At 35.2% G+C, this 26,887-nt stretch overlaps 2 protein-coding genes and 1 long non-coding RNA gene across 4 annotated transcripts in view; 1 reads left to right on the top strand and 2 right to left on the bottom strand.

The window, feature by feature from the left end:
* The first annotated feature begins 10,257 nt into the window (after positions 1–10,257).
* LOC127132122 (uncharacterized) lies at positions 10,258–12,979 on the top strand. The gene is made up of 5 exons (XR_007806614.1): positions 10,258–10,426; positions 10,528–10,566; positions 12,113–12,181; positions 12,274–12,363; positions 12,490–12,979. It is a non-coding gene; the product is annotated as an uncharacterized LOC127132122 (long non-coding RNA).
* A 1,344-nt stretch (positions 12,980–14,323) lies between these two features.
* Positions 14,324–26,887, bottom strand: part of LOC127132118 (histone-lysine N-methyltransferase ATX3) — a 51,863-nt gene continuing 39,299 nt past the window's right edge. The window contains exon 24 of one of the 2 annotated variants that reach the window (XM_051060989.1): positions 14,324–14,469. Coding sequence is in view for 1 of the 2 variants with exons in the window: in XM_051060991.1 (XP_050916948.1) it covers positions 19,058–19,192 (135 nt within the window). In the remaining variant the exon portion in view is untranslated. Of the gene's footprint in view, positions 14,470–18,667; positions 19,193–26,887 lie in introns of those variants that run through there. The other variant, XM_051060991.1, reaches the window with a different exon arrangement.
* On the bottom strand, positions 14,441–26,447 carry LOC127132120 (histone-lysine N-methyltransferase ATX3). Its single transcript, XM_051060993.1, has 23 exons — positions 25,508–26,447; positions 25,347–25,402; positions 25,078–25,246; positions 24,477–24,584; positions 24,308–24,376; positions 24,145–24,213; positions 23,950–24,041; positions 23,758–23,856; positions 23,374–23,509; positions 23,037–23,109; positions 22,787–22,886; positions 22,529–22,653; positions 21,312–21,457; positions 20,905–21,009; positions 20,658–20,722; positions 20,357–20,570; positions 20,088–20,171; positions 19,941–19,991; positions 19,731–19,820; positions 19,535–19,621; positions 14,978–15,055; positions 14,713–14,819; positions 14,441–14,557 (listed from the first exon to the last, which is right to left on the bottom strand). The coding sequence occupies exons 1-23, from the start codon at positions 26,303–26,305 to the stop codon at positions 14,470–14,472; spliced, it is 3,009 nt and encodes a 1,002-aa protein (XP_050916950.1). The 5' UTR covers positions 26,306–26,447; the 3' UTR covers positions 14,441–14,469.

Genomic DNA, 26,887 nt, shown 5'->3' with positions numbered 1-26,887 from the left:
ATTTGAGACCTAGTGACTCACATCACTAATTCCTCACTATGGGAATTAGCTACCACCCCAAGGGCCATGCTATGCACGCTAACTCACCTAGCATGCAAACACCAACAACAGTCCAAAATGACTAACATCACTAATTCCTCACCACGGGAATTAGCTACCACCATAAAGGCCACAATATGCATGCTAATCACCTAGCAATGCAACATCCACAACAATTCAAGAATAGACATATGCTCACACTCTAAGCCATAAAACAGTCTATTCACAAATGCATACACAACTGATACATTCATAGCATTATGCATACAATCATACATTCCTCAACACATGTATCAAAACATTATATCATGTCAAATAATTAATCACAGTATTAGCACACTCTACTAATACCTATACTGCTCAAAACAGCGGGATATAATCCCTATTACATCATACGCCAACATAGGCTAACTCTCAGTTATGTACACAACATTAAAAAGCTAATTTTTCCACTCTGCAACAGTGTTAACCGGTTAACGCCCTGGGTTAACCGGTTAACGCAGGCAAAAACATATTTTCTGGCAAAACGTAACAGTGTTAACCGATTAACGCCCTGGGTTAACCGGTTAACGCAGGCAAAACAGCACATTTTCACACATCATAACAGTGTTAACCGGTTAACACCCTGGGTTAACCGGTTAACGCAGACAAAACAGCAGTTCCTGCGCTAACACAAGGCAGAACGCAGAATTCTCCGCATTTTCCGCCGTTGGAGGACTTCCGGACCTCCGATTCCGATCCCGTAAAAAGCTATACGTTCGGAATTTCACAACTAACCCAAACACAGATTCAATTACAGTCTAACCACAATTTATCCAACATTATTCTTCAGCATCAACAATCCCAATTAGGGTCAAATTAACGGCTTATCACTACCCATCACATATTCTCCCATAATACCCATTAATCGAGATAAACCCCCCTTACCTGATTAACCCGGCGAATCTCAAGCTCCAAGCTCTTCTCTCCTTCAACCTTCTTCCTCTTGCTCTGCCTCTTGCCCTTTTCCACTTTCACGATCGTTCTCTGTTTTCACGTGAAACTTTCTTTTTGCCAAAAGGAATTCTTTCTCTTATTTCCAACATATATATATATTCCAATAATAATAATAATCCAAAAATAATAATAATAAAATTCCCAATTATTTAATTAAATTAATAAATAAATTATTAACTCAATTTTAAATAATTATTTTATTATTATCGGGGTGTTACAAGAAGCCTCGACTATTCACATTTGATTGTTGAGTGATATTATGTGCTCCTGAGGATCACTTTTGCCATCAAAAGATGGCAAAGGTGGTGGCTTGAAATTCTTTAGGACTTGATCACCCCAGATCATTTCTGACAGAGGTTAAGGATTAATGAACTCTTCCTTATCCTCCCATTCCCTCGTACTTTATAATTGCTGCAAAGTATGGATACTTTCTTCTAGACACTCGTTCTACTGACACAGGTTCTCCATAATTTCTAAGAGGTGAGCCATGTTTAAGGGATGGTGATCCTCGCTATAAAATGATCTAGGCATAGCATTGACGATGATAAAGTGTATGTTTTTCATATGAGACTTGGTAAAGTTTTGTCATGCCCCACGGTGTGCGTCAAATGTTCTTGCTAAACACTATTTGGAGAAATCTCCCTAAAGCTTAGCCAGGAAAGATCACAATAGTCATACAAGTTTATGAGGTATTAGTTGTTGTTCTCTTCCTCCTGAGGAAATTTTCCTTTTATACTACTTTACTCATCAATGATCCCGAAAGGTATGCTTCTTCATATCCCTCATTAAGGCGACTCTGGATAATGTTTGTCTCCCTCTATAATTATCAAATAACGTCATCTCCATCAGTTTTTGTAACTCCCATATACACTACGCCAAATAAGGGAAAAGAGGGCGCTTTTTTTGGCCTATAACAGCGCTTTAAAGCGCCCTCTAATCTGGCGCTGGCATAGGTAAAGATAGCGCTTTGTTTTCCTGGAGAAAGCGCTGTCTAAAGTGGCCACATTATAGTGCGCTTTCAGAAAAAAGCGCCCTCTGGAGTGGTCCATAAAGGGACACCTTAGAGGGCGCTTTCTGGAAAAAGCGCCCTCTAAAGTTGTCAATGTAAAGTGTTTAGAGGGCGCTTTCAGGAAAAAGCGCCCTCTAAAGTTGTCAATGTAAAGTGTTTAGAGGGCGCTTTCAGGAAAAAGCGCCCTCTAAAGTTGTCAATGTAAAGTGTTTAGAGGGCGCTTTCAGGAAAAAGCGCCCTCTAAAGTTGTCAATGTAAAGTGTTTAGAGGGCGCTTTCAGGAAAAAGCGCCCTCTAAAGTTGTCAATGTAAAGTGTTTAGAGGGCGCTTTCTGGACAAAGCGCCCTCTAAAGTGTTAGTTATTTTAAAAAAATTTGTTTGAAAAACAGTGGATATTTAATTGGTAACCTGTTCGCATGCTGCAAAAGTGTAAAATTCATATTGATTTCATCCTTTAATCCAATGTTATACACCATTAATCCATTGATATATACAACATGAATCCATTTATATACAACATTAATCCTCCATATATACAACATTAATATATGATTCTTTGATCAACAATATACAACAACATATTCATGATTTAGTAAAATTACAACAACAATATACAACATATATACAACAACAGCATACAACAACAACATTCCATACATATATGTACAACAATATACAACCTAGCTATATGATTCTTTGATCAACAATGAATTGACACAATTCATCCTTGATTTCATCCAAATTTGCTCTTGAGTAAGTTTTGTATTCCTCAAAGTACTACAATTAAGAGAATAAAACATATTCATGATTTAGTAACAAATTAGATGAAATATTCGATAATATTAAAATAAACCCTAAGTTATTATTCCATACCATTTTTGGGATGTCTATACGATTCAACGCAATGATGTCTCTCATAAATCTCAATACAAAAAATCCGCAATCGACCGAATTATTTTGCTGAGGACACTACACAGAAAAACAAACAATATATATATAGTTAATTTCTTACAAACACTATTATAAGCAAAAAAACAAACACTATTATAAGCAAAAATAAGATACTTAATATATACCTGAACTCTGATCCAGGTAATGTCCTTCCTATTGCGGTATTTCTTTTTCAATCTAAATTTTATTATTGCCCTAACAAAATAAAAACGTATATTGAGATCAATCTGACAGACATAATTAAATATACAAATACACACGAATATTTAGGGGAATTTCACTTACGCGTCAACCGTCTTCTTCATATTCGGATATTTACTCCAATCACCCGATAAAGAATCGAGATAATACACTATTAGTCTCGAAAGATCCATAGCAACCAACACCCAGTGACCACTGTAAAATAAAACAAAAATTTAGATGAATGAAAATTTTCTACGTAAAAGATATACATAGATTAGAATGAAATTATTAGAAAGAAAATCTAACCCGTTGCCAGAATTAAACGGTAAAAAATACAAACTGGGTGTAGTATTATCGCCGGCCGCCATGAATCTATTGACTAGATCATTCTTTACGGATGTTGGATTATTCGTTATTAACGTTGCATTGACACGGGAAGCAGCAATAAAATTGAAACGGTTACACAATTCAGTTCCCCGCATCAATGTTACATACATATACCTTAAATAGAAACATAATAAACACTAGACTACTCATTGAAATGTGTAAATAAATTGTTCAACTAAGTAAATTATAGATTGATCGGAGTACCATATGTATGTATGAATGACAGTGATGCCCAATTCGGTGTGTTCAAAAAGTTGTTGGAAGTCCTCCTTTGCAATTATTTCGAACTGAGCAGCTCCGAAAACACCTTCATCAAAATCTATACTACGAACGGACCCTTGCATAATATCGGACTCCTCCACCATTTTCTCAAGACGCATCATAATTTGAGATTTTGTCCCGGACGTCGTTGGAATATCCTTAGCAGCGCTTTTCAACTCTCGACCGGGAACCTAAAAATTCATATAAAATAAATCATGACTTTTTGTGATGCAACAGAATCGTTGCGTATATAATTCAATGGGTATATATATTTGTACCTCTTTTTGAGATGCAACCGACTCGATGCGTCTTGAAATCCCTTTACCAACTTTATGTGTGGGTCTTGTAGGAGTCTAACATTACCATATAATTGATTAAATATCATAATTGTAGCTGAATTGAAATGTGAATACTAAATATTCATAATCATTTAGAACATATATACCTCGACATCAGGGAAAATTAGATCTAACGGCCAACCAACAAAGGATCCGACTGCATCTCGCATCAACGTTGTCTCTGAAACAACGTCAGGTAATGGTAGACGGGCGTCCGTATCTAATACGAGGTCAACCGAAACTTTCATAAATCCCACCGGGAGGGGATTATGGTGAAGTAATTCACCCGAAGTATTGTGCACTTTTCCCTTGCCAACCATGCGATAAGTTGGTGACGATAGATACAGCTGACAAGGTGAAATGCCCTAAACCAATAATAAATGTTATTGTTAACTTGTATATGTGTCAAGTAAAAAAGTGCTATTTTAATTTCATAATAACATATATAATTACCTCGGGAAATTTCGGTTGATGATTGATACTAGCTCGGTCACTAGTATCTTTTGCCTCGGAAGCGCACCTTTCCTCTCTATACCTTGCATTCTCGTTTTGCAGTTGGAGTACTTATGCCCTTAACTCCGCCAAGGTCTCCATCACCTCTTTGTTGGTAGGATTTTTTGTTTTTGTTTTTTTATAAAATGACGACGGAGTCACACCAAAACCCTTACCCCTCACACGACCGGAATACTCAGGAACATTTAGTACTCGACTAAGTACGCTCCTGCAATCCTGGACCTCGGTTGAAGGTACGGTTTGGGATAAAGTCTCCTGAAATATTATTAGAGGAGATTAAAAATGAATTATATGTCTAACAAAATTTTCGATATAATTAAAGAAATAATGTTACATATACTTACACATTCGTCATAAACATTTTGGACCGCTTCAACGACAGCCCCATCCTTCCCAACCCGAGCAGCCTTCCATAATACGTGCTCCGGAAGAGATGTTGCGTCACTTTTCTCCTCGGCTAGCTACACATTGAATTAGATTATAAGATCATCAATTATAACATATTGTGACAATGTATAAGCTCATAGCATTTGAATATACTCACAATTCTTTGTTGTAACCGTGCATAACCCGTACGCCCTTTTTTGTACGGATACGCGGGTTTTGATGCCCTTTTCCTATTTATGTCGCTTACTTCCTGGATAAAAAAGTTTAAGGCATATTAGAACCAAGTAACTTAACAATTGTATAATACCATAATTAATAGACATTACATGGAATTTTTCGTTTCTTCGTTTGGTGACAAAGTTATCCCATTCATCGGCTGAAATAATCTCGGCATACTTCATTGGCCGTTCTCCTTCAACAAATTTTCCTTCCTCATCCTTGAGAAATTTGTTGCACAAAAAGGATCGAAATCCTCGGAGTCTTTTTCCGGCCAATTGAATACAATATTTTTGCCGGCTTTCATCGATGTGAAAGGATCTCTAAAAAACATACAAATGGAGTGTGTTATTATAAAGTAATATTATAACAATATATGGTTAACAAATAGTCAACAAAAAAAACATATAACAATATATGGTAAGTACCTGTATCTCCGACCATATTTTTTCCTTGCCAACCTTCAAGTCCGGACTTCTCCAATTATCACATGTAATCGGAATATGTTGGCGAACAAGGAAACCAATGTAACTTGCCAACATTGAACCGTTAGGCTCAATTAGTTGGTCTTCAGCACTCCAATGTACTTCAAATTTTACACCCTTGTCTCTTGCACGAATGATTGACTTCATAACAGTCAATCCTCGTTTGATTTCTTTTTCAACATTATTACGTGATTCATTCGCGGCATGGGTATCGTCTTGGTTAGCCATTTTATCTGTAATATAGAAATGATTCAATAAGACCCAAGTAAGACAATGATTCAATACGTGAACACATTCATATACCTTCCATTTCTCTCATGTTACAACAATCTAAACTCTTTTTTTTTTATCATTATTGAATACAAACTCACACACACCTACTGCATGCAAAAGACCAATGCAAACTTATGGTGTTTGGAACATGCATGAACAAATTTGCATCCATAATCATCAAACTTCCAAGCACAAGCTCAAACACACTTCAAATATATCAGTTTTCAATCAGAAATAAAAAACTCAGTTTGCCCTAAACAACATTAATCAACATAATGCACAAAATGAAAAACTAAGTTTAGAAAATGCCCTAATCAAACACATGAAGAAAGTGAACGGTAACGATGGAGAAGAGAAATACCTTAAAGGTGACGGTAACGATGGAGAAGAAAGTGAACAGTGACGGTGGAAGAGGATAACGCAGTGAACGTGAACGGTGAGGGAGGGAGAACGAACGGCGACGATGACGGTGAGGGAGGGAGAACGAACGGAGGACGAGAGTAATCGCAGTAGAGAGTAATCGCAGTTGAGAGAAAACCCAGTTACGTAAACGAAATAGCTTATAGAGAGGGAAAATAAAGAGACATGCAGTATATGTTATAATTTTAATGTTTACTAAAGGGGACCTTAGAGGGCGCTTTTTTAAAAAAAGCGCCCTCTAAAGGGGGCCTAAGAGGGCGCTTCTGAAAGCGCTCTCTAAGGCTTTCCAAAAGCGCCTTCTAAACTGGAAATGTACATGGACTTAGAGAGCGCTTTTTCAAAAGCGCCCTCTAAGGGTAACCTTAGAGGGTGCTTTCACAAAAGCGCCCTCTATTGTTGTCCCTCCATTTTTTTTTTGCCTTCACTTTATAGGGCGCTTTGTTACAAAAGCGCCCTCTAAAGGGGGCCTAAGAGGGCGCTTCTAAAAGCGCTCTCTAAGGCTTTCCAAAAGCGCCTTATAAACTGGAAATGTACATGGACATAGAGAGCGCTTTTTTAAAAGCGCCCTCTAAGGTTACCCTTAGAGGGCGCTTTCAATAAAGCGTCCTCTATTGGTGTCCCTCCATTTCCTCATTATTTTTTCGCTTCACTTTAGAGTGCGCTTTGTTACAAAAGCGCCCTCTAAAGTGCGCTGTCTATTCTAGTAGTATGCTCCTTATTTTTTCTCTTCACTTTAGAGTGCGCTTTTGTAATAAAGCGCCCTCTAAGGGGCGCTGTCTATTCCAGTTTTTGGCGTAGTGATAATCATGGAGGCATTTTGTAACTGTTCCTTGTGACTGTTTATATGGGTTCCTAGCACTGACGTCAGATCCAACTTTATTATTCAATGATAGCACGAGATCGATTCCGGCGTGCTTACATTGTGTCTAAGTGAACCCTAACCTGGTTCCGACTTGTGTAAGGTTATGACTACTCGGTCCTTTAGTCTTTTCGTACTCGGTTCTCAAAAGTTCGGCCTTAGGGAATTTTGGGATGTACAATAAGAAATCCATGGGTTTGAACCTTAGGGTGCGAGAGAATAATAACCACTCTTAAGAATGTGAGAAATGGGTAGACAATTCCCTATTATTCAGAAGAACATGATCTCCCCCCTTTTTCATTCCATCTTTGTACCGTTGTGGACTGAAGCACGCCATTCCACCCGTTCTCACGAATCGGGAGATTCATCCAGGAAATGAGCGACATAATCAAGAAATTGACGCCCATCACGATAAATGGGAGGCTAGGGAGTCTTTCGCAAGGGTGGCGTGCCACATTTCTTATTTTGAGAGAGTTCTTGCACCCTATCTATAGGGGCATTCACACTTATACTGATGCAATCTTCAATGGCGAAAAATCTTAAATTATTGCTCCTTAAATTCTTGTAGTCGTCCAAGTCTCTAAAATCTGATCACCTGAAAAATTTCTGAAAATTTTTCCTTTTATAGTAGATAAATCGTGCTATAAATTGCACAACAATTTGCAAAAGTGTATCAGAATCGTGCGACAATTACAAAGTTGCACGACAATGTTTCCGGTGGCTAACTCAATTTTTCAGCCTTCCAAATTTCTTATCTTTCTCTTATTTTAATAACTTTGATATTAATCTCACATAGTACCAAATTTTGCTATAAATCCATGCAATTCTTCACTATTAGTATTAAAAACATATGAAACTGATGATAAAATTACATGATGACTAAGTGTCACCAGACGACGACCAAAATAACACACGGAGATAAAACTACATAAAGATATAAACCACTTATTTATAAAAAAAGAAAAAAGTGATGTATTTAGGTGGTTTCAAATAAAAAATTGGCTCAAATGACTCCTCTGAAAAGAAAGAAGGGAGAAAATAAGTAAAAGGAGGATATAAGTGAACGAGGTGTTAAATTGTATTATACAGATATTTTATATAGTTTTTTTTTATTAATTCTTTCTTTTTTCTCGGAATCCGAAAACACTAAAACGAAATATATATTTACACGATGTTAAAATTTAATGTTGAAATATTAGTGTTATAGTATGTATTGTCTACTAGTAAATCTTTAAATATAAGAAAATCTTGAGAAGTTATACCATCCCTTTCAAAAAAAAAAATTGTAAAATGTTAGTTATATATTTATCAACACAACCTTAATTATTTTACCTCTTTTTCTATAATTTACATAAATATTATGATGCAATCATAAATAAACTATATTTTTTTAAGAATAAACCTGTAAAAACAACATCATATTAATAAATTTATTACTACTTCATATTAGGCATGATAGCCTAAATTTATCTCGAGTTTGACGAAAAATTCTCTTTTTAAATAAATGTAGAGGCATATTTTCTTTGATATTCAAAATTTAGGTTAAAGATGGGTGGTGATATGGGACACAAATTCAAACTTTGATGGGAAACAAATGCAAGGTTTTGGGAGGTGGTGTAAGGGGAGGGAATGAGGAGATGGAATCTGCCCAAGTCTCGTTGCCAACCCTAGTCCTAGTAGCCCTATGCACATGAACTTTCCAAGTAAAATGTTAGTTTGATTAAACCCTCACGAGTTGACTTGGTGGTGAAGACCTAAAATCCAAGAGTGTGTTTTTATCAAGATCTCAAGTTTGAATCCCTTTTTGCTAATGAACAATGAGATTAATCCCCAGAGTTAGTCGTTCCTTGGATCGGATACCAAGTTTTTAAAAGAAAAAAAATCGGTTTGATTGAGTTGTTACGATAAATGTTGAACTCGAGATCCCTTATGTAACCATGGACTGATCTTATTATGCGACCCTATTTTTTTCTTCCTTTTTTTTGTCATGTAATAAATTCCCCATCATGCATTAGTTGTTACTCGAAAATGCACGATTACTCTCATGGCGAGGAATTCAATTATGACTGGAGTTATCGTGCCACCAGTTGAAATTTTGTAATTGTTTACAACAACCAATTCATGATCATTATTTCCTATTGTTTCCATTTGAGTTTCTCGTAAATGTGGACTTAATCCCAATATTTTCCAAATCGTCGTTGAAATAAATAGGGGAATATGCATTAATGCTTTACAACTTCTTACTCCATTGTGGACTAGGTCGTTATAGTTGTCTCATAGATCCTGTGTAGGTCCCACCCTTGTCTGAGTTAGTTTCCCCGCCATTTGTTTCATGCGTTTCTTGCTTGTAGCTCGCGCATACCTCCAACTGAAGATTGGAGTTCTAAAGCCTCACACACCATTATTATCAGTTTCAAACAACATAGGATAAAAAAAAATTGAGCGTCTAAGTCTATCACGTCTAAAGCATAAAGCGTTGAGTCTTTCATATTTAATCTAACAAAATGCAAATCACCATTTTACTGATAAACCTTATGTCAGGTCTTCAATGGCTCCCTCATTTTTACACCGTCTTTGATGCGCAAGTTTGTCATATGTCAGAATCATATTTTAGAAATTAACACGACAAAAGTGTTATCCAACAACGTTTATCATAAATCCAATTGATAGATCGTTTACTTAAATCTAAAAGAATGTGAGTCTGAATAACATCTTGATGAAATACGTGCAGAACATCGTTTATCAAAAAATCAGAGATCATTATTCTTTTGAATTCAAACAAAAATAAAAATAACAAAACTCAAACTCAAAATAATCCATTTAGATCATTCAAAAGACCAAGATCAATAACCTAAAATTCTTACAAAATTCTAAATCAATATTAGAGAAAATAAAAATAACTTTTAATCTTGATGAGAAAAATAAATTTGGACCCGAAGTAAAAGTATGCATTTTGCGGAACCGGTGAGACCGGGCACAGTGAGAGTATATAAACTGTTAAAAGTCATTTGCCGTGTTCCTCTCCTTTTCACATAACCACCATTCCGATCCGATACAATCACGGAGGCGAAGCCTTCCTCACTTCTCTCTGCATCGATAACTTGTCCTTGGTCCAATCCTATATTTTTTTTCGTTTTCACTCAATTTTGTGTATTGTTTAGAGGCGGTGAAGTTTATTGAGATTTTAACCTAAGTTTTCAAACTGTTTCAGGTGATGATGATGCTGTTGTTACGATTTCTAATTTCACTTGTAAGATCATTTCTCATTCTCTCCTTGATTGTAATTAACTCAATTTTGGTTAATTATTGTATATCTTAATCTTAATTCTGAACTATTATGAGAAAGTTAGGATTTAATAATGAATCACTAATAATTTTGTAATGAAATTGAATTTTAGGGATCTCAATTGTATAATATTGGTTCTTCTTTGATCTACCAGCTGTTATCTTGTTCATTTTGTTAGTTTCATGCAAGCCCAATTTTAGGGCTAAATTGGTGATTCCGGTTGATTGGTGATTTTTGTGTGTGTTTTGAGTACTAGCTGTTATCTTGTTCATTGTTATATTATTGTGAGTGAACATGCAAATTGATCGTTGAAGTTGTAAGTTGAAGTTGTAATCATCGGTCAAAATAGTCTTGAGTTTTTGAGAATTGGCAAATACATCAATGAAATTGTACAAAGTCAGTTTAAAATAATCCCTATATCATCTTTTATTGTTAGAGACTATGATGTAACAAGTTAGTTGGGTATGTTGGCTCTCCAAGTTGATCCCACATCTATTCTATGAAAATTTAGGGAATGTTTAAATTGGTGGTATGGAATGAAATGCAATGGAGTGGTAAATAATGTGATTTCATTGTATGGATTTGCAAAAAATGTATAGAGCGAAGTGGAACATGATGGAATCTATTCCATCCTATTCCATTTAGTCCTTCAATTTTCTCCGTTCCGTCAAATTATAAAAAATAGACAAATAATAGAATGAAATCTATGTTCCATTCCGCTCCACTCCATTCCATCATGTTCCATTCCGCTCTACACCGTTCTATTTCATCTATCCAATTTTAAAAGACTAATTTGCCGGTAATTAGTCCTTGCACAATTGCAATTACTAATAAATTTGTCTCCAAGTTGATGTGTGTATAAGTAAAATTCATGGACAATAGACAACTTTATCCCTAGTGAAGTGACATTTATTTGAGATAAATTAATGTGACATTATTTAGATCAATTAATGTGACATGTCCACTTAACGCGCCAAGTCATAGCGCCAAGCCGTAGCCTCTAACGGAAAAAGTTAACCTAGAGACTATCTTGAGTGACATTTTACAATTTCAGGGATGAATTAACTAATTCAAAAAATAAGAAATTAATTTGGTAGATGATTACAATTTTGAGGACTAACTAACCTATTTAAGTCACTATTTAGTGTTACGTGAATAGCAGGAGAGTTTCTTAGTAGTAATCAGTTCTTTGTTAGCTGCTGATCTTATCTTTATGCTCTTCTGGTATTTAACTTTGGTTGGATCGCTGTCATGGCACAAGAGAAAGTTAAAAATGTAAAATTTTCCATTCAGCGCTAACTTTAGTTTTTGATAAATGATAATTGATACAATAATTTCAAAAATAGAATAGTTCGGTGTTCTGCTAAATAACAAAGATTATATAGCCTAAAGCCCTAAACACATTGTAACAACCACAGTGAATAGACACACCAGACAAATATGTCAGCACATCCCAAAGTACTTGTGTACATAATAAATTTCAGCATCTCAATACTTATTATTGGAACAGGCCATTTGAGGATCTGACTAAGGAAGATTTTTCGCACGATGAATCAACGAACAAGAGAAAACGTTCCAGGTTAGAATTTCATATTCATTCAGTTTGTGCAAATACAATTGAATGTTGTCCTTGTTGGTTATGAATTTATGAATGGAATCTTGTTATTCCAGGGATTGGAATCCAAATAGAGCATGGCAGAAGTTGTTTGAGTTGGATGGCCTAATCTCACTAATCAGATCCAACCAACTGGCTGGAAGAAAGTATACGGGGAAACCCATCTGCAAAATATTTACACTAAAGCATTATAATTTATACTATTATGTTTATCATTTGATACTGGTTTCACTCAAAATTTATATTTTTCTATAATCTACTTGAAATAACAGTTGTCTGGATGAAGGAGCAGAGATAGCCCAAATCACATCTTTTAAAGGGTGTATACTATTGGCGACATAAAGGTTTCAGGTACTATGCTAAGTTGCTCTCTACGTAGTGAAATTTCCAACGCGAAGTGCCTTCTAGGAAATTTGACTCGGCAACAAGCCTTTTAGGAAACTTAAGAGGCTTGTGGCCTGTGGGCATTTAGGAGGTTTGCAGACCCTCAAAATTTTGTAGTCAAGGGAATTTTTCCTATTTTCTTCTATTAAATCTTAAATCTTTTTTGGTTTAATTTTCAAATAACTTTTTCATGAACTTCTACAACTTATTCTTTCATTAATTTTTTAACTTTCATTATCTTTAGGATCTGTATTTTTCACTCATCGAATTACATCTTCTGAAATAGATTGAGCCATAGATACCAATGTGAAGATTATTGCATTACTAATCAAAAGCAACGTATATGTTCTTTAATGAGATGTGTATTTTTTCCATCAATCTCTTTTTTTCTACTCATTCCTTTCTCACTAATTTTTCTAAGTTATGATGTCGATATAATTGTAATTTATTTGAAAAGATTTTTGTGAACGGCTATTTGAAAAGATTTGTGAACGGCTATTTGAAAAGATGTTTGAAAGTAATAACTATTTGTCATCTTCCAAGGGTTGCTTTGGAATTCTACGGTATATCTAAATGTCTTTTTTCTTCTTTTTTTATAATTTTATTTTATTTGATCTATGCAATTTTTGTGTTATTGTATTAAATATTTTCATTATGTCAATACTAATTTTTTGGACACGTTTTTCTCAACTTAATAGTTTAAAAATTATGGATTACATCTTCTGAAATATGCTGAGCTGTAGAAACTAATGTGTAGATATCAAAACAAATCTTTAGGTTTTTCAACGAGGTATGTATTTCTTTCACTATATTTTCTATTCTATGTGTAAGTGTTCTAAATATTTTTATAAATTTTATTTCATTTTGTCTATTCTATGTGTAAGTGTTCTAAATATTTTTATTGTGTCAATATGCTTTGGAATACTATTATAAGGTAATATTTAAATCTCTGTTTTCCTTATGTCGATATATTTGTAATTATTAGACTCTTTTTAAATTTGATAGTTAAGAAATAGGGAAAATAGTATTTTATCCAAAAGAAAGAAAAATAGTAGGTGGAAGGTTGGTGCGATAATTGTTTTAAAAAAATAGGAGAATAAAAAATAATAAAATTGTAATTAAACTAATTCTTTAATCAAAATTCTACACCATAGTTGATATATCTAGAATAACAATTACAGTGTTAACTAATAGAAATTATAGAAATCTTGTAGCGTAGAAATTAATTTGAAATAGTCATATTTAGGGTTGTCCAAATAACTGATTAGAACCAAACCCAACCATGAACTGAACCAAACCCAACCATGAACTGAACCAAACCAAACCACTTCTAAAATAACCAAACTAGTAGTTATATTATTTGTGAACCAAACTGTGAACACTGCATCTCACTGACCAAACTTTCAATGTCTCTGGTTCAGTGACCTATTACTAACAGTGAATTTATCCATCTTCTGCAACTCACACAGAAATAAAGTATAGTGCACCGAACCACTGAATCAGTTTGGTTTGGTTGGGGTGATATATCCGTCTTCTGCAACTCACAACAGAAATAAAATATAGTGCACCGAACCACTAACTCAGTTTGGTTTGGTTGAGGTGAAATGATTGCAGTTCGGTTCAGTTTTCTCAAATTGAATTTGTGATTTAATTTGGTTTGGTTCGGTTCAATTTTCTCTTAAAATCAAACTTTTATCACAAAATTGAAATATTTTAAATAAATATTTTAATCAAACCCAGCCGGGTAGAATATCCAGTAATAAATAGTGATATACAAATTAAAAAACTACAATCTCAATGGACAAATATTTCCAGGAAGGTTTGGATATTTATCCACTGGCAGAAACAACGTGAAACCAGTAACCAACCTAGTTTATAAATTTTCTGCATTTGGGGGTTCTGCAGCGACAGGGAATCTTGATTTCTTCCACGTCTTTGTCATGCGCGTAGTCATATCTGTGGCAACATTGAAATGGAAAAGATAAAGTCAGAAAAAAAAAAAGACTTCATTTCTGATCCAGAAAGAATGCCTGCAGTTGCATGACAGAGCCCAATATGCAAGGTTGTTTGCATGCATAACACATGAAAAATATATATACTGCAAACCGTACGTTAGTTCTTCACCAGCTGAAACATTGGTTTTGGCAATAAGAACAATCACGCTCTCCTGATCCTGATCACTCAAATTCATAATCCTTGCAAAGCAGTTTGGCATGCACTGCAGCAATCACATTGATTCATTATTGTCATCAGAAACATAAAACATTTGTAATGTAAAACTAACATTTGTGCCATTATTTTTTCTGCCCTTTATCAGCATTGTAGAGGAAATGAAGTACTAAAAAACCAAGATAGGATTAAGTAGAAACAACTTACAGAATGGTTTATAAGACGTGCAATGTTTCCCTTATTTGTTGCATCTATTACCACTTCTTTTTTACTTATCGTGAACAGCTGCATAATATATTTCATTTGGTATTAAGATCAAAAGTATAATGAATCCAAATGAAACATGATAGAGTTTTGCATGACCCTATAAAATATATACTACCTGGTTTATTTTGCATTGGAAAACAAACATCACTTTTGAAACTTAGGACTTGGATTCATATAGAAATCATTCTTTTATAAAAGCAAAACGATATCAATTAACAGAAAACATGGAATCCATACAAACAGTTTGATAAACCTGGTAAGGGATACTTCCCACCCATGTTCAGACCCCAGATCTCTAGCTTGACCAACAAGCTTATAAGCAGCAGCATGCTTTCACCTTCTAATACTTAGCACGGATTCACTTTCCAACTGAAACAAGAGATTCTCACAGACAAGGACAATTAGATCAATGTAGCTGCAAGTTGTAAGGATCTATTTATGCAATTAACAACCTCTTCAGCATCAGTTTCTAATAATTACTTTGTTGAGGTTCCGGGGCACCACCTTGTACCCAACGCCTCAGCTAGAACAGGGGACAGCTCTGTTTTCTCAAACTTTGTGGGAATAAAACTGACTTGATCTTCAAAATTACAATTCAGAACTCCCCAACACGAACAAGTGTTTTCAAAACAGCTTGCTTCTACATCTATCTTTGCTGATCCACAGCCTGGAGGGACTTATTTACCTTGAGATTGGGCACAAGAGCTTTGCTCCAGGGTGCATTCTGCACCCAAGAAAGCAACCTCTATGGGGTTAAAAACGGACCTGTTGAAAACAGTATGATTCCTGGGTTTCATAACTTCCAAAAGGCATATGCTGAACATTTGATTTGCTAACTGATCTTATCAGATTAGCCACTGAAGCAGCCAAGAGTTGAGGTTCATACGATGAAGAACATGGAAACCCAATTGAGAACAGAACTACACCATCTTAATTACATGACAATGCAAAAAAAGGCAGTCTTGGCTTTCCTGCCGTTATAGCATTTTGGAGGTACAACGCAATGACTCTAGAGGAAATATTTTCTCTAAGGAATCAACATTCGACTTCTATGTTCTAAGGAATCAACATTCGACTTCTATGTTTTGTTTCATAAAAGAAAAAAATTGGAGGAAAGATGTCATGCTAATTGGTTGTTATCACATACAAGTTCTAGATGACCATCCTCATCAAAACGTAGCTCTCGTAGTAAATGTTTCAACCATACGAGAGCACATGTAGCATGAGCCATATTTCGATACTCAGCGTTTGTACACGATCGGGCAACAACAATTTACTCTTTCAAGTAATCGAATTTCCACTCAAAAATAAAATAACCAGAATTCAAACAGCATTCCAATGATCGTCAATGAAAACAAATTCCAGGTGCTCTTTTGATGTACTTAAGAATTCAAACGACAGTCACATGGAGGCTTAATGAATTGACTTATGACACTAACTAGAAAGATATGTTTGGTCTTGTTAGGGTGAGATAAATAAAAATTTTCCACTAAGATATGTTTGGTCTTGTTAGGGTGAGATATATTGATTTTTCCACTAATATAGCCTTTTGTAACTAATTGAGCCTTTAATCAATCAACATGTCCATTCTAATGTCATCAATATAAACCACGTTATAGATATATTTATTTGATGATGAGCACTTAAGAAAGACTGGATGATCTAATTCACAACTAATTATCCCAAACTTTTGTAGAACTTTGCAGAATCAACCAAACCATGCACGGGGTGATTCTTTCATGTCATATTAGAACTTTTGTAATATGCATACCAACCTACGACCCATGAGTAACAAATACAGGAGATTGCTTCATATAAATATCTTCTTCCAAGTCATCATACAAAAAGACATTCTTGATATCCAGTTGAAATAAAGGTCAATATTTTATGGTAGCCATAGATATGAAGAGACGAATAAATGTCATTTTTATAATCGGTGAAAAGGTATCATTGTAATCATGATCATAGACCTGAGTATAGATCTGAAATATAGCCTTTTGTAACTAATTGAGCCTTTAATCAATCAACATGTCCATTCTAAAGTCATCATCTCATTAATCGTGGCTTGTTTCCATTTTTAATGAGATAATGTTTCATGAATTATCCTAAGAACTAAGACCGATGAAAGAGTAGAAACAACAACTAAGTTTGAAGAAGACAATCGATGGTAACCCATAAAGTTGTAAATATCATAAGGATTATAAGTAAATTTGTTGCCTTTACAAAGAGCAATAGGTAAATCAACAAAAGACCAGAACAAGATGCACCGCATCAAGAGAAGAAATTAGAACAATAACTTAATCACTAGAATAAGTAGAAGTAGTCTTTGGAGTAGAATCATTAGAATTAGAAGCAACGGTTTTTAGGGTTGAATCACTAGAATCAGAAGCATCAGCCTGGGAAGTTGAATCACTAGATTCAACGTGTGTTATTTTTGGAGCTTCGTGTCGACACTCATAATTAATACTACAACAGTATGATCCAAGTTTACTATATGACAATGGAGAATTGTAAGTATAGATATATGACTCAAATAAAGGAATACATATCATCTAAGAAGTAGTGAAGAACTAGATGTATTAGGTGAAACAAAGGATATTGTATCCTAAAATAGAGTGACATCTCCAAAACATAAAACAATGTGTAGGTGGAGAATAACAATTATTGCCCCTTTTGAGTTCTAGAATAGTCAAGAGAAAAGATAGTAAACCAAACACGTATAACCGAACATGCGGATTGGGATAACATACGAGGAATCCTTAAGAAACAAGAATGAGTGGAATTTCTCTACTCGTACTAAGGATGGCATGTGGTTTATCAAATGATAGATGGTGAGAATATCATCACCCTAAATTTGAACAATTGAGAAAGTGAGTATTAATTGAAATCAAATTAAAAAGACAATTGAAATCTAAGATAAAGACAACAAAGGTGAAGGTTGACAAATAGATATGAGTTGTGCCTTACAACCATTTGCAAATGTAATATTGTGAGGTGTTTTAGATGGTGACAAGTTAGATAGAAATAAGACAACAAAAGTGAAGCTTGGCAAATAGATATGACTTGTGTCTTACAACCATTTGCAAATGTAATGTTGTGAGGTGATTTAGATGGTGACAAGTTAGATAGAAATAAGAGAGGGTGTGCCAACTACTCAATTTGAAGAACCAAAATCTAAAATCAATCATCCACGTAATGAGATAGGAAAATAGTATAATGACCGGAATGACACGAGATGAAACTTGTGGAACAATCATCAAACACGAGATGAACGGAGATGAAACTTGTGGAACAATCATCAAACAATGAAAAATAAATAAATCAAGTGTAAGCAAAAAAGAAAACTCTTTGACGACAACAGACTTGTAAGGTTGTAAGGTGGGGGTGCCTTCAATTATTGGATCTTGAGTTCAAAACTGACTTGCAAAATGAGGAATAATCCTACTTATAAATATATGTTCATTTTTATATTGTATGACGTAAGACTCTTAATATATCATCTCATGGGTTAACATATCATCTCATGACGAACATCTAAAGAGTGAATATAAATATTTGATGGTCCAATAGCGGAAATGTAATAGTAGATGTCACAACGAATATTGAATTAGGCTCTCATACCAACTGATATCAATTTGAATTTGAATACTTTCTTATTGATAGAAAATGTTTGACACCTATTTATATACATGAGAGATATAAACTAAATAGAAATGTAATTATGTCATAATCTCAAAGAATACTAACAAATCACAATACCATAACTATCTCCTGAGGAAATTTTGAACACAGTTAGAAACTTGAACTCTTCCAAATATTCTTCATTAGTCCATGACTTGTTGCAGAGGAAGCTTGACGAAGATTCATATTCTTTTCCTCACAGAAATTTTGAACACAGTTAGAAACTTGAACTCTCCCAAATATTTCATTAGTCCATGACTTGTTGCAGCGGACGCTTGAGGAAGATTCCTATTCTTTTCCTCATAGATCAAACGGTAAGCAGATCTAACAGATTATTCCCTAACCCTTTTCCCAATCCAATGATTTTATATCTTCAGGAAGCCCCAATCCTCCACACAGCGCAATTGGTCCAATCCTACCAAGGAGGTTCCAATCGCAATTCCCAATTTCCCTAGCTAGGAAATCTAGTTTTCCCTATCTTGGACGGAGAAAGGAATATAAGGAGCCAACTCTTATATTTCGAACAAATTAAAAATGCAATCAAATTGATTATATTTCTGCCCTTATAAAATTGAAGACCCATTTAGAATTGAAACAAAAAATGATCTATCTATAATGCTATGAACTCTTAGAATATTTTTTCAAATCATTAAATTTTACAAATCATTTGAATTATTATATTTTCAACATTATGCACACATGGTTTGATTTAGCGTCTAATGAAGTTCCATTTTCTACTATCCAAACAAAATATGAAGTATCACACGATAAGTGACAAGTACAGATTGATATCTCAAACAATTTAACGAGACTCACATAACAATCTTTGCCTTCTAACAGGTGTCTGGCTTCCCTCGAATCCTCAAGACTACCCCTTATTTGCTCACCACGATACTCAACAACCTGCAGAGAGGCACATGAAGAATGAACATGTAGTTCATCAGAGAAAAAACTATAGCAGTATTTATTTTACACTTCAGTGACCATCTTAAGTTAATATGAAATGTGTTACCATCTCCCCTTCTTGCAAATCTCTACGAGCAAAGAGGCCCCACCCTTGGATAGCTGATTTCCCAAGGCAAACTCTATAGTTTTCCGTTTTCTAAAACCCAAAAACATAAAATGTTAAATGAATCAAAAAAGAAATAAAGAGACATTATTTTATTTCAAAATAAAAAATGGAAATGAAATTTAACTTTGGAAATTTGAGATATTAACTGACCTGCAGGTGGTGAAGGCGTTCCTTAAATGAAGAAAATACTCCGGCAGCATCCTATCACAGTACAAGATTAGAACTAAGAGTTTTCGATCAAAAAACAAAAAAGTTGAAGTGGTACATTCATAGTTCAGAGCACCAAAACAAGATTACCGTGCTGCGGTTCAATTGAGTTATTGCACTTAAAGAATGAATGTTTGGCCCCCCAAGCAAGTGAATTATTGGTGCACCATCCTTCTGGCATATAGGAGAAATTGTAATTGAACAAGACCAAATTTAAGAGATTAGAAAATAATCTATTACATAGGTTTTGATGCAGTAGAAAACCCCAAGTGCCTATGCATGATTTCAAAGCAGAAGCCTAGAGAAGTTGATAACTTAATATAAAATTATGGCCATAATAGTATGTGTTAAATTTGTACCTTATTGGGAGACTTTCTGTAAACACGACACCTGGCCGCAGAGCGTAACTCAACCTCATAACTTTCAGAAGCCAGAGGTTCAAGGAGTTCTATACTATTTGATGAAATAAGGTTTGACCCTCTATTGCGTCCCCTGTGATTTTGAAGCGAAGTTCTTGGAAAGATTGCCCTTGGGGGTGGATACACAAACACTCCTGAATCTGGATTTGGAACCCTAAAATGAAATTAAAATATAAAAACCGTTTTCCAAAAGAAAACATGGAAAATAAGGTTAGCATAATTTGAAGACCAGGTCTCAAACCTGTGAACTGCACAAAATATTGAGTTCTTTATTACTTGAGTTCCCTTCTTCATTGTAGTACGCACCTGTACATTTAAACATTATCAACATATTTTCCCAGCAGTGGTTGTAATAGCTATCTACATGTTTACTAATTTATGGACATAAAATGACTGCTTCCCTCAAAAGAAAAGAGCAAATTAGGAAAAAGTAGCAGCTTCAGATCAAGGACCAGTTTAAATTTATGTAAATGGATCGTCATACTTACTGTCATGCTATATCCCATTCTTGATGCACACATCGCATGAAAATATGTATCACACTTACAACAACGTATACAGGAACCATGGCTTTGTTTACAAATCACGCAAGTCTGGCACCAACATAGACAAGAAACAGAGAAATAATGAATGTGAGAGTAAAAGTGTAACACATGTAGAAAAGGACTCTAATTACTTGAGTGGGAAGCCTTTTGTTTAAGTAATTTTGGGTGATAAAATAACTTCCGGGAATGGAATTACAAAAAATTGCCATGTTTTATCCCCCAAGAGAATTCATCTTGGGTGGTCATCAAAACAAGCATGCAAATTAGTTCATAGCTGCTGCTAGAAAGAATATTGCAAGCTAAAATCACCTGACAACAACTTTAAAGAAAACTTTAGCCCTATGACTTACCTTCAAAAAGGAATTAGGAGGAATCTTAAGGATTCCAGAAGCAGGTTCCATTGCCTTTTCGTCTTCGAAAGAAACTTCAGGCTGAAACCAAGCGCATGTTACATGAACCCACAGCAACTCAACATCAGTTGGCTTTAATGCACCACCTGCAAAGAATTTCCCCCATATTATAAAAGCAAATTGACAATGGATGACAAATATAACTGCTACAGAAAAACTAAAAGGGGGAAAAGGCCATTTAAATGTTAAGGGAACAATGCTACGACTTCAGCATGAGCCAAACACAACTTTTAAGCACACTGTGAATTATTTATAAGTTCATCGAAGCACTACTATAAGTTCTTATATAATAAAATAAGAACAAATAAGTACTTCAAGATACCCCAGAAACATATTTGCATGAGGCATATAAGTCAATTCTCCATAACCACCTAAAAATGGCCTGAATGGATTGCATGCATACATTGGTTAGCAATGTTGTCGATGGCGAATGGCGGAGAGTCAAAATCCCACCATACCAACTGTAACGTCTCAGACTGCTTTCAGGATTACCGACTAACCCCACAAATCAACACGGATCTTTTCAGCATGCTTTTTCCTCACTCATACGCTTTCCGAGAAACTTCACAGAAGGTCACTCATCCAAATACTACTCCAAGTCAAGCACACTTAACTATGGAGTTCTTATTTGTTAGGTCACCGAAGCTGGTGGACATGTAAAATCCAAGGCTAGAGAGGACATAGAGTGGTTATACGTAACACCCGAGGGTGAGGGAGTGGTTGTCGGTGCACGAGGTATGACAATGAGTATTGTCATGTCTCGTGCACCGGCAACCACTCTCTCACCCTCGGATGTTACATATAACCACTCTCTGCCATCTCCAGCCTCGGGTGTTACACCAACCGCTTTGCGGCACCATTATAGCGGATCATGACAGAAAAACCTGCAATATCGGTCGATATTTACCATCCGGCGAGCCCAAAAACCGCCATGTATATCCGTCATAGCGGCCATGGTGCCGCTATATGATAACACTGTTGGTTAGTACATGATAAAGTCAATGCAATCGGTATATGAATGAAAAATTGACCCCATTTCTTACTGAAGAATTATTGGGCTGGATCCAGAGGTTACTACCTTCCTGAAGAATCTGGTATAATGTAACAATACTGCAAAAACAATCAGACCAAAGAAATATTAAATGTAGATGACATGCCTTTAACTGGACAGAGGCAACACTCTCTTTCTACATCAGGAGTTTCACAGACTCTGCAAACCCAGGAATTAAAATCTTGGACCTGCCTTGCCCCATAGCACTCTTGGTGGACTACAATTTGGCACCTGCACAATGAACAAGTGCACATGAAGTAAATGACTTTTGATTTTTTAAAGTTTTGCAAATCAAAACAGAGTTTTAACATATCTATAATAACTCTACAACTAGGGGTGAAATCATGAATGATGATTAAAGCACCTGTTACAGATGATAATTTTGTTAACGTCTTCGTCTTCAATCAATCTGCATATCGCACATCTCTCTGTTGTCCATTTTGCATAAACTGGCTCATACTTCTCTGAGACAATAAAGTAAAGTAAGCGAAGTTTCTCCATTTCAAAAATGTATTCAAGAGAAAACATGAGAGTGCAATGTACCATAAGACCTTATCACATTAAAGAAAAGAAAGCTTTGGCAATGTAAAAGTCCATATGAAACACATGCTTACCTTGCAAAAAGGAAAGCACCTGTTTCTGATCTAACTGCGAGGGAATTCCAGCTTGGGAATTGTGTTCCGTGATCTGAATAAATTTGTATAGTTATTTAAAAAAAGAGAAAGAAGAACAAAAGTAATATGGAAATACGAAGACATGATCCACACACATTTGACATTGCAGGACTATATCTTTATACTTCAAATTTGGAGAAGTTTAGGGGAAAAAGTGATGCGGACGGAATAAAAGCAATATTAACCATTCTACCTGACAGTTAATACAAAACCGGCAGAAACACAATCCACCAGAAAGATTTGTCACGCATCTAATCTAGCAAGATATGACACATACCCATTTTATTAGCGGTTGCATTGTGCCTTCCACTTTCACACTGAGTCTCCATTTTTTGGCTCTGCAACCCACATGTCGTTCCCATTCAGGCAATGCCTGCTTCTTTGACCCACATGAGCCACACCCGCACATAACTCTAGTACAAATTAATAAAGAAGGTACATGAAATTCTTTTTGAATGATGTAATAGTTAATCAGCTAATTTCTTTTATTGGTTTGGAAAAAGATTTAGTCAATAAAGTGTGATAGTTGTAACAAAGAGAGATAAAAAGGAAGGGAAAAAAGGGGGGTGGGGTAAGAAAGAGTCAAAGATATGGAGGGGGAGTCAAAATATTGTAATTCGGCTGTCAAACCCTATAATGTAAAAAATTGTTGAACGCTTACTGATGAAGCCTTGGAAAGTAAATTCCTTTCATGTGATTGCACACCACCGCTAGCGTTTCAGGTAACACGGGTTTTTGGTTTTTCTCTACTGATCTGTCCCTAAAAAAAGAACATCAGATTCAAAGAATTAAGTCAGATGCTGAATGCCTCTACAAGTATGTGAAAAGGAAGTAATAGATAACTACTACGTACTTTATTTTTGATTCGCTTGTTTGTGCTGCTGGTAATTTACATTCCGTCTTTCCCTTGCAGTCTGGGCAATGGTAATCTATATTTCCCAGTTCCTGCATCAGGTAGCCCGTCAGTACTATTTTGGACCAGGGGCATCAAACAAGCACAAGAATAGTGAAAAGAGAGATGTAGGATCATGTTAACATGATAAAATACCTTGAAAAGTTTGCTTGAAATTTTGGCACACTCAGCATGCACCCAAACATTACAACCGTCACAGCATACCTAACTCAAAATTGTTCAGCCACATAAGATCTCAAAATTTTGATTATATGTGAAACAAACTTAAGTTAAATCAAGCAGAAGAGTAGAATCTCACCCAGTCGCCAGCATCTAAATGGTGCCAAATCCTTTTGCAAATGCCACAGTATTGTTTTGATTTAAGTAACTGAGAGAACAGAATCATAAGTGTTGTTGAGAATTAAATGTCAACAATAGATATATTTAGTCAAGAAAGTAAGACATCTTAAATGAATCATTCAGCGAACCTTTGCACAAGGTTTACAATAATGCTGAGGAGCACAGCTTGAATCCTTAACCTTCTTCATGGGTTTGCATGGCAACGTCAAACCACAGCCATAACAAAATATTATATCCTGCATAATTTATTCATTGGATAAAATTATGGAACTAACCAGAATCTATAAGATTTAAAAAAGAATTTCATTAGAAATTAGTGTCATCTCTCATACAATATTGAAAAAGATGAAAGACTTAAAATTAAAAGCACTTGCACTAAACAAGTATCAAAAGCGGGCCAAAAATACACACAAATCATTCTGGTATAGGCAATTAATTTAAACTCTTGATGTTTCATTCAATGGTCATAGGCAATTAATTTTTGTTCTACATTTCAATCCATGAGTTGTGTTCAAACATGATTTATATGACATTAAGACCCAGAAGCATGCAGTAACCAAATAAGATGCTTGAGCGTATATAGCCCTTACTCCATTCTACTAGGATAAATGTTTGAACAGTGTGTAGCCTCTGTCTCTACATCAATCTATATTCTGATAAACCGAACTTATAAATTCCCAGCATCTTTGTAAAGATAATTCGCAACACAGTGGACAAAATTAAAATCACCTGGTCTTGGCAATGATATTCCTGACCAGCAAAGGAGCCCTCGCCCTCCACATTTTGCTGAGCTCGGGAATGAGGATCCAGAATGTCATTGTTAGCCAACATCGCTTCTTCCATTGCCTTCTGAAAGTCGCTGCGTTGGCTCTTATGCATTCGGGTCTGCCCCTGAAATCTAAACAAGTTAACTTTTAATACGAGCAAGTACAAGCCACAAGCCCAATATTCTTGCACGGAGAACAACAACCAAAAATCATTCACACATGCATGCACACCTATCCATGAATTCCAAGAAGGGGAATATCATCCCTTGCTTCACCCACGCATAGTCCTGCCAAGTGCCCATCATCAATTCATTAGATTTCAACATAAAACCACAATCAAAATAACTCATCCTTTATATTAAGTTGTTTGAAAAAGGAAAAAAAAAACTTACCCTTTGCTTTCCGTTGGAATAACCAAAAAACATAACACAAATTGCACCAGGAACACAGCGTCTGAGAACAGACTCAGGAGCTTGTGAGATGGGATCAATTACCACAGCAGGCCATACCAGATTACTACTCTTGCCATATTTTGCCCAAACCATATCACCCAAACCAAATTCCTCCAGCTCAAAAACCTCTTCCTCCTTTTTACCCTTTTCATCAAAACCATTTTCACTCTCTGCTTTAAATAAAAACAAACGACTCCCAGTAATAGTCGTTTTAATGCTCTTAAACGACTCAGCATTCTTGTCACAGCCAAATTCATCAAATCCATTATCACTCTCTGTTTTTGAATCACATTTGATTTCCTTCCCTTTTTTCCCAAATCCCATTCCAATGCCTCGCGAACTGTTACCAACTTCAATCTCTAATCCAGATGTTTTGCTTCCTACTTTATTATTCTTCCTCGATTCAAACAGTACCGAATCATTGAACTTAGATGGAAGCTTTTGAACACGACCTCTCGATGATCGCATCATCGGAGGTGCTTCTCCAGTAACACCGTTCAACTCCATAGACGCCGAATTGGAATTGGGATTGAGATTGGAATGAACCTCGGCACCACCGCCGCCGTTGCAATTGAATCCTCCGGTGGATTCAGAGACAGAACCTCCGTTCAAGTCTTGGCTGTTATTCAGTTTGGGCTTCTTGTGAAGCGATGGAGATGCAGAGTCTTTGTGTTGTTCTTCTAGGTTAGTTCGCTTCAGATTCTGAACTTCAGATTTCAAATCACGCTTGATAGTCATCTTGTGATAGTGAGGAAGACGAAACCCTAGATTTCAAATCGAAAAATGTGTTGAAATGAGAGAAAAGAAAATAAGATAGGATGAAGCAGAAAAGAGTGAGACGCTGAAATTTGTAAAATTCAATAAAGTAGCCGGGGGTTCTTTTGGCGGAAGCGGCAGTTGGTTATTATTTTCTGAAATAATTTTTGGAAAGTTTCTAGATTATTGCTACAGTAATATTTTTGTACACATAATAATGCTGTCAACAACTATTATATTTTTATTAAATTAATTTGAATAATAATTAAATGACACAATTGAAATAATAGTAATATTTTTATATTAAAAAATGAAAATGATATTCATTTTAAAATAAATCTTAACAAATTTGTAAAGATGACAGCCATTTTAAAATAAAGTTTTAGTTTTGCGGTTTTGTTCTATTTAATTATTTATTTAAGATTTATTTTAAAAATATATATTCTCCGTATTTTATCAAATTACCTCTTAGAATATATTTGTATTAAACTAAAAATTATTTTACAATATCTATTAATTATTAATATTAAATTTTTTATCATTATTCTAAATAATTAGTATTCT

Source organism: Lathyrus oleraceus, chromosome 3, assembly GCF_024323335.1.
Source record: "Lathyrus oleraceus cultivar Zhongwan6 chromosome 3, CAAS_Psat_ZW6_1.0, whole genome shotgun sequence".
Classification (NCBI taxonomy): Eukaryota; Viridiplantae; Streptophyta; class Magnoliopsida; order Fabales; family Fabaceae; genus Lathyrus; species Lathyrus oleraceus.
This window is presented reverse-complemented; position numbering and strand designations above follow the sequence as displayed.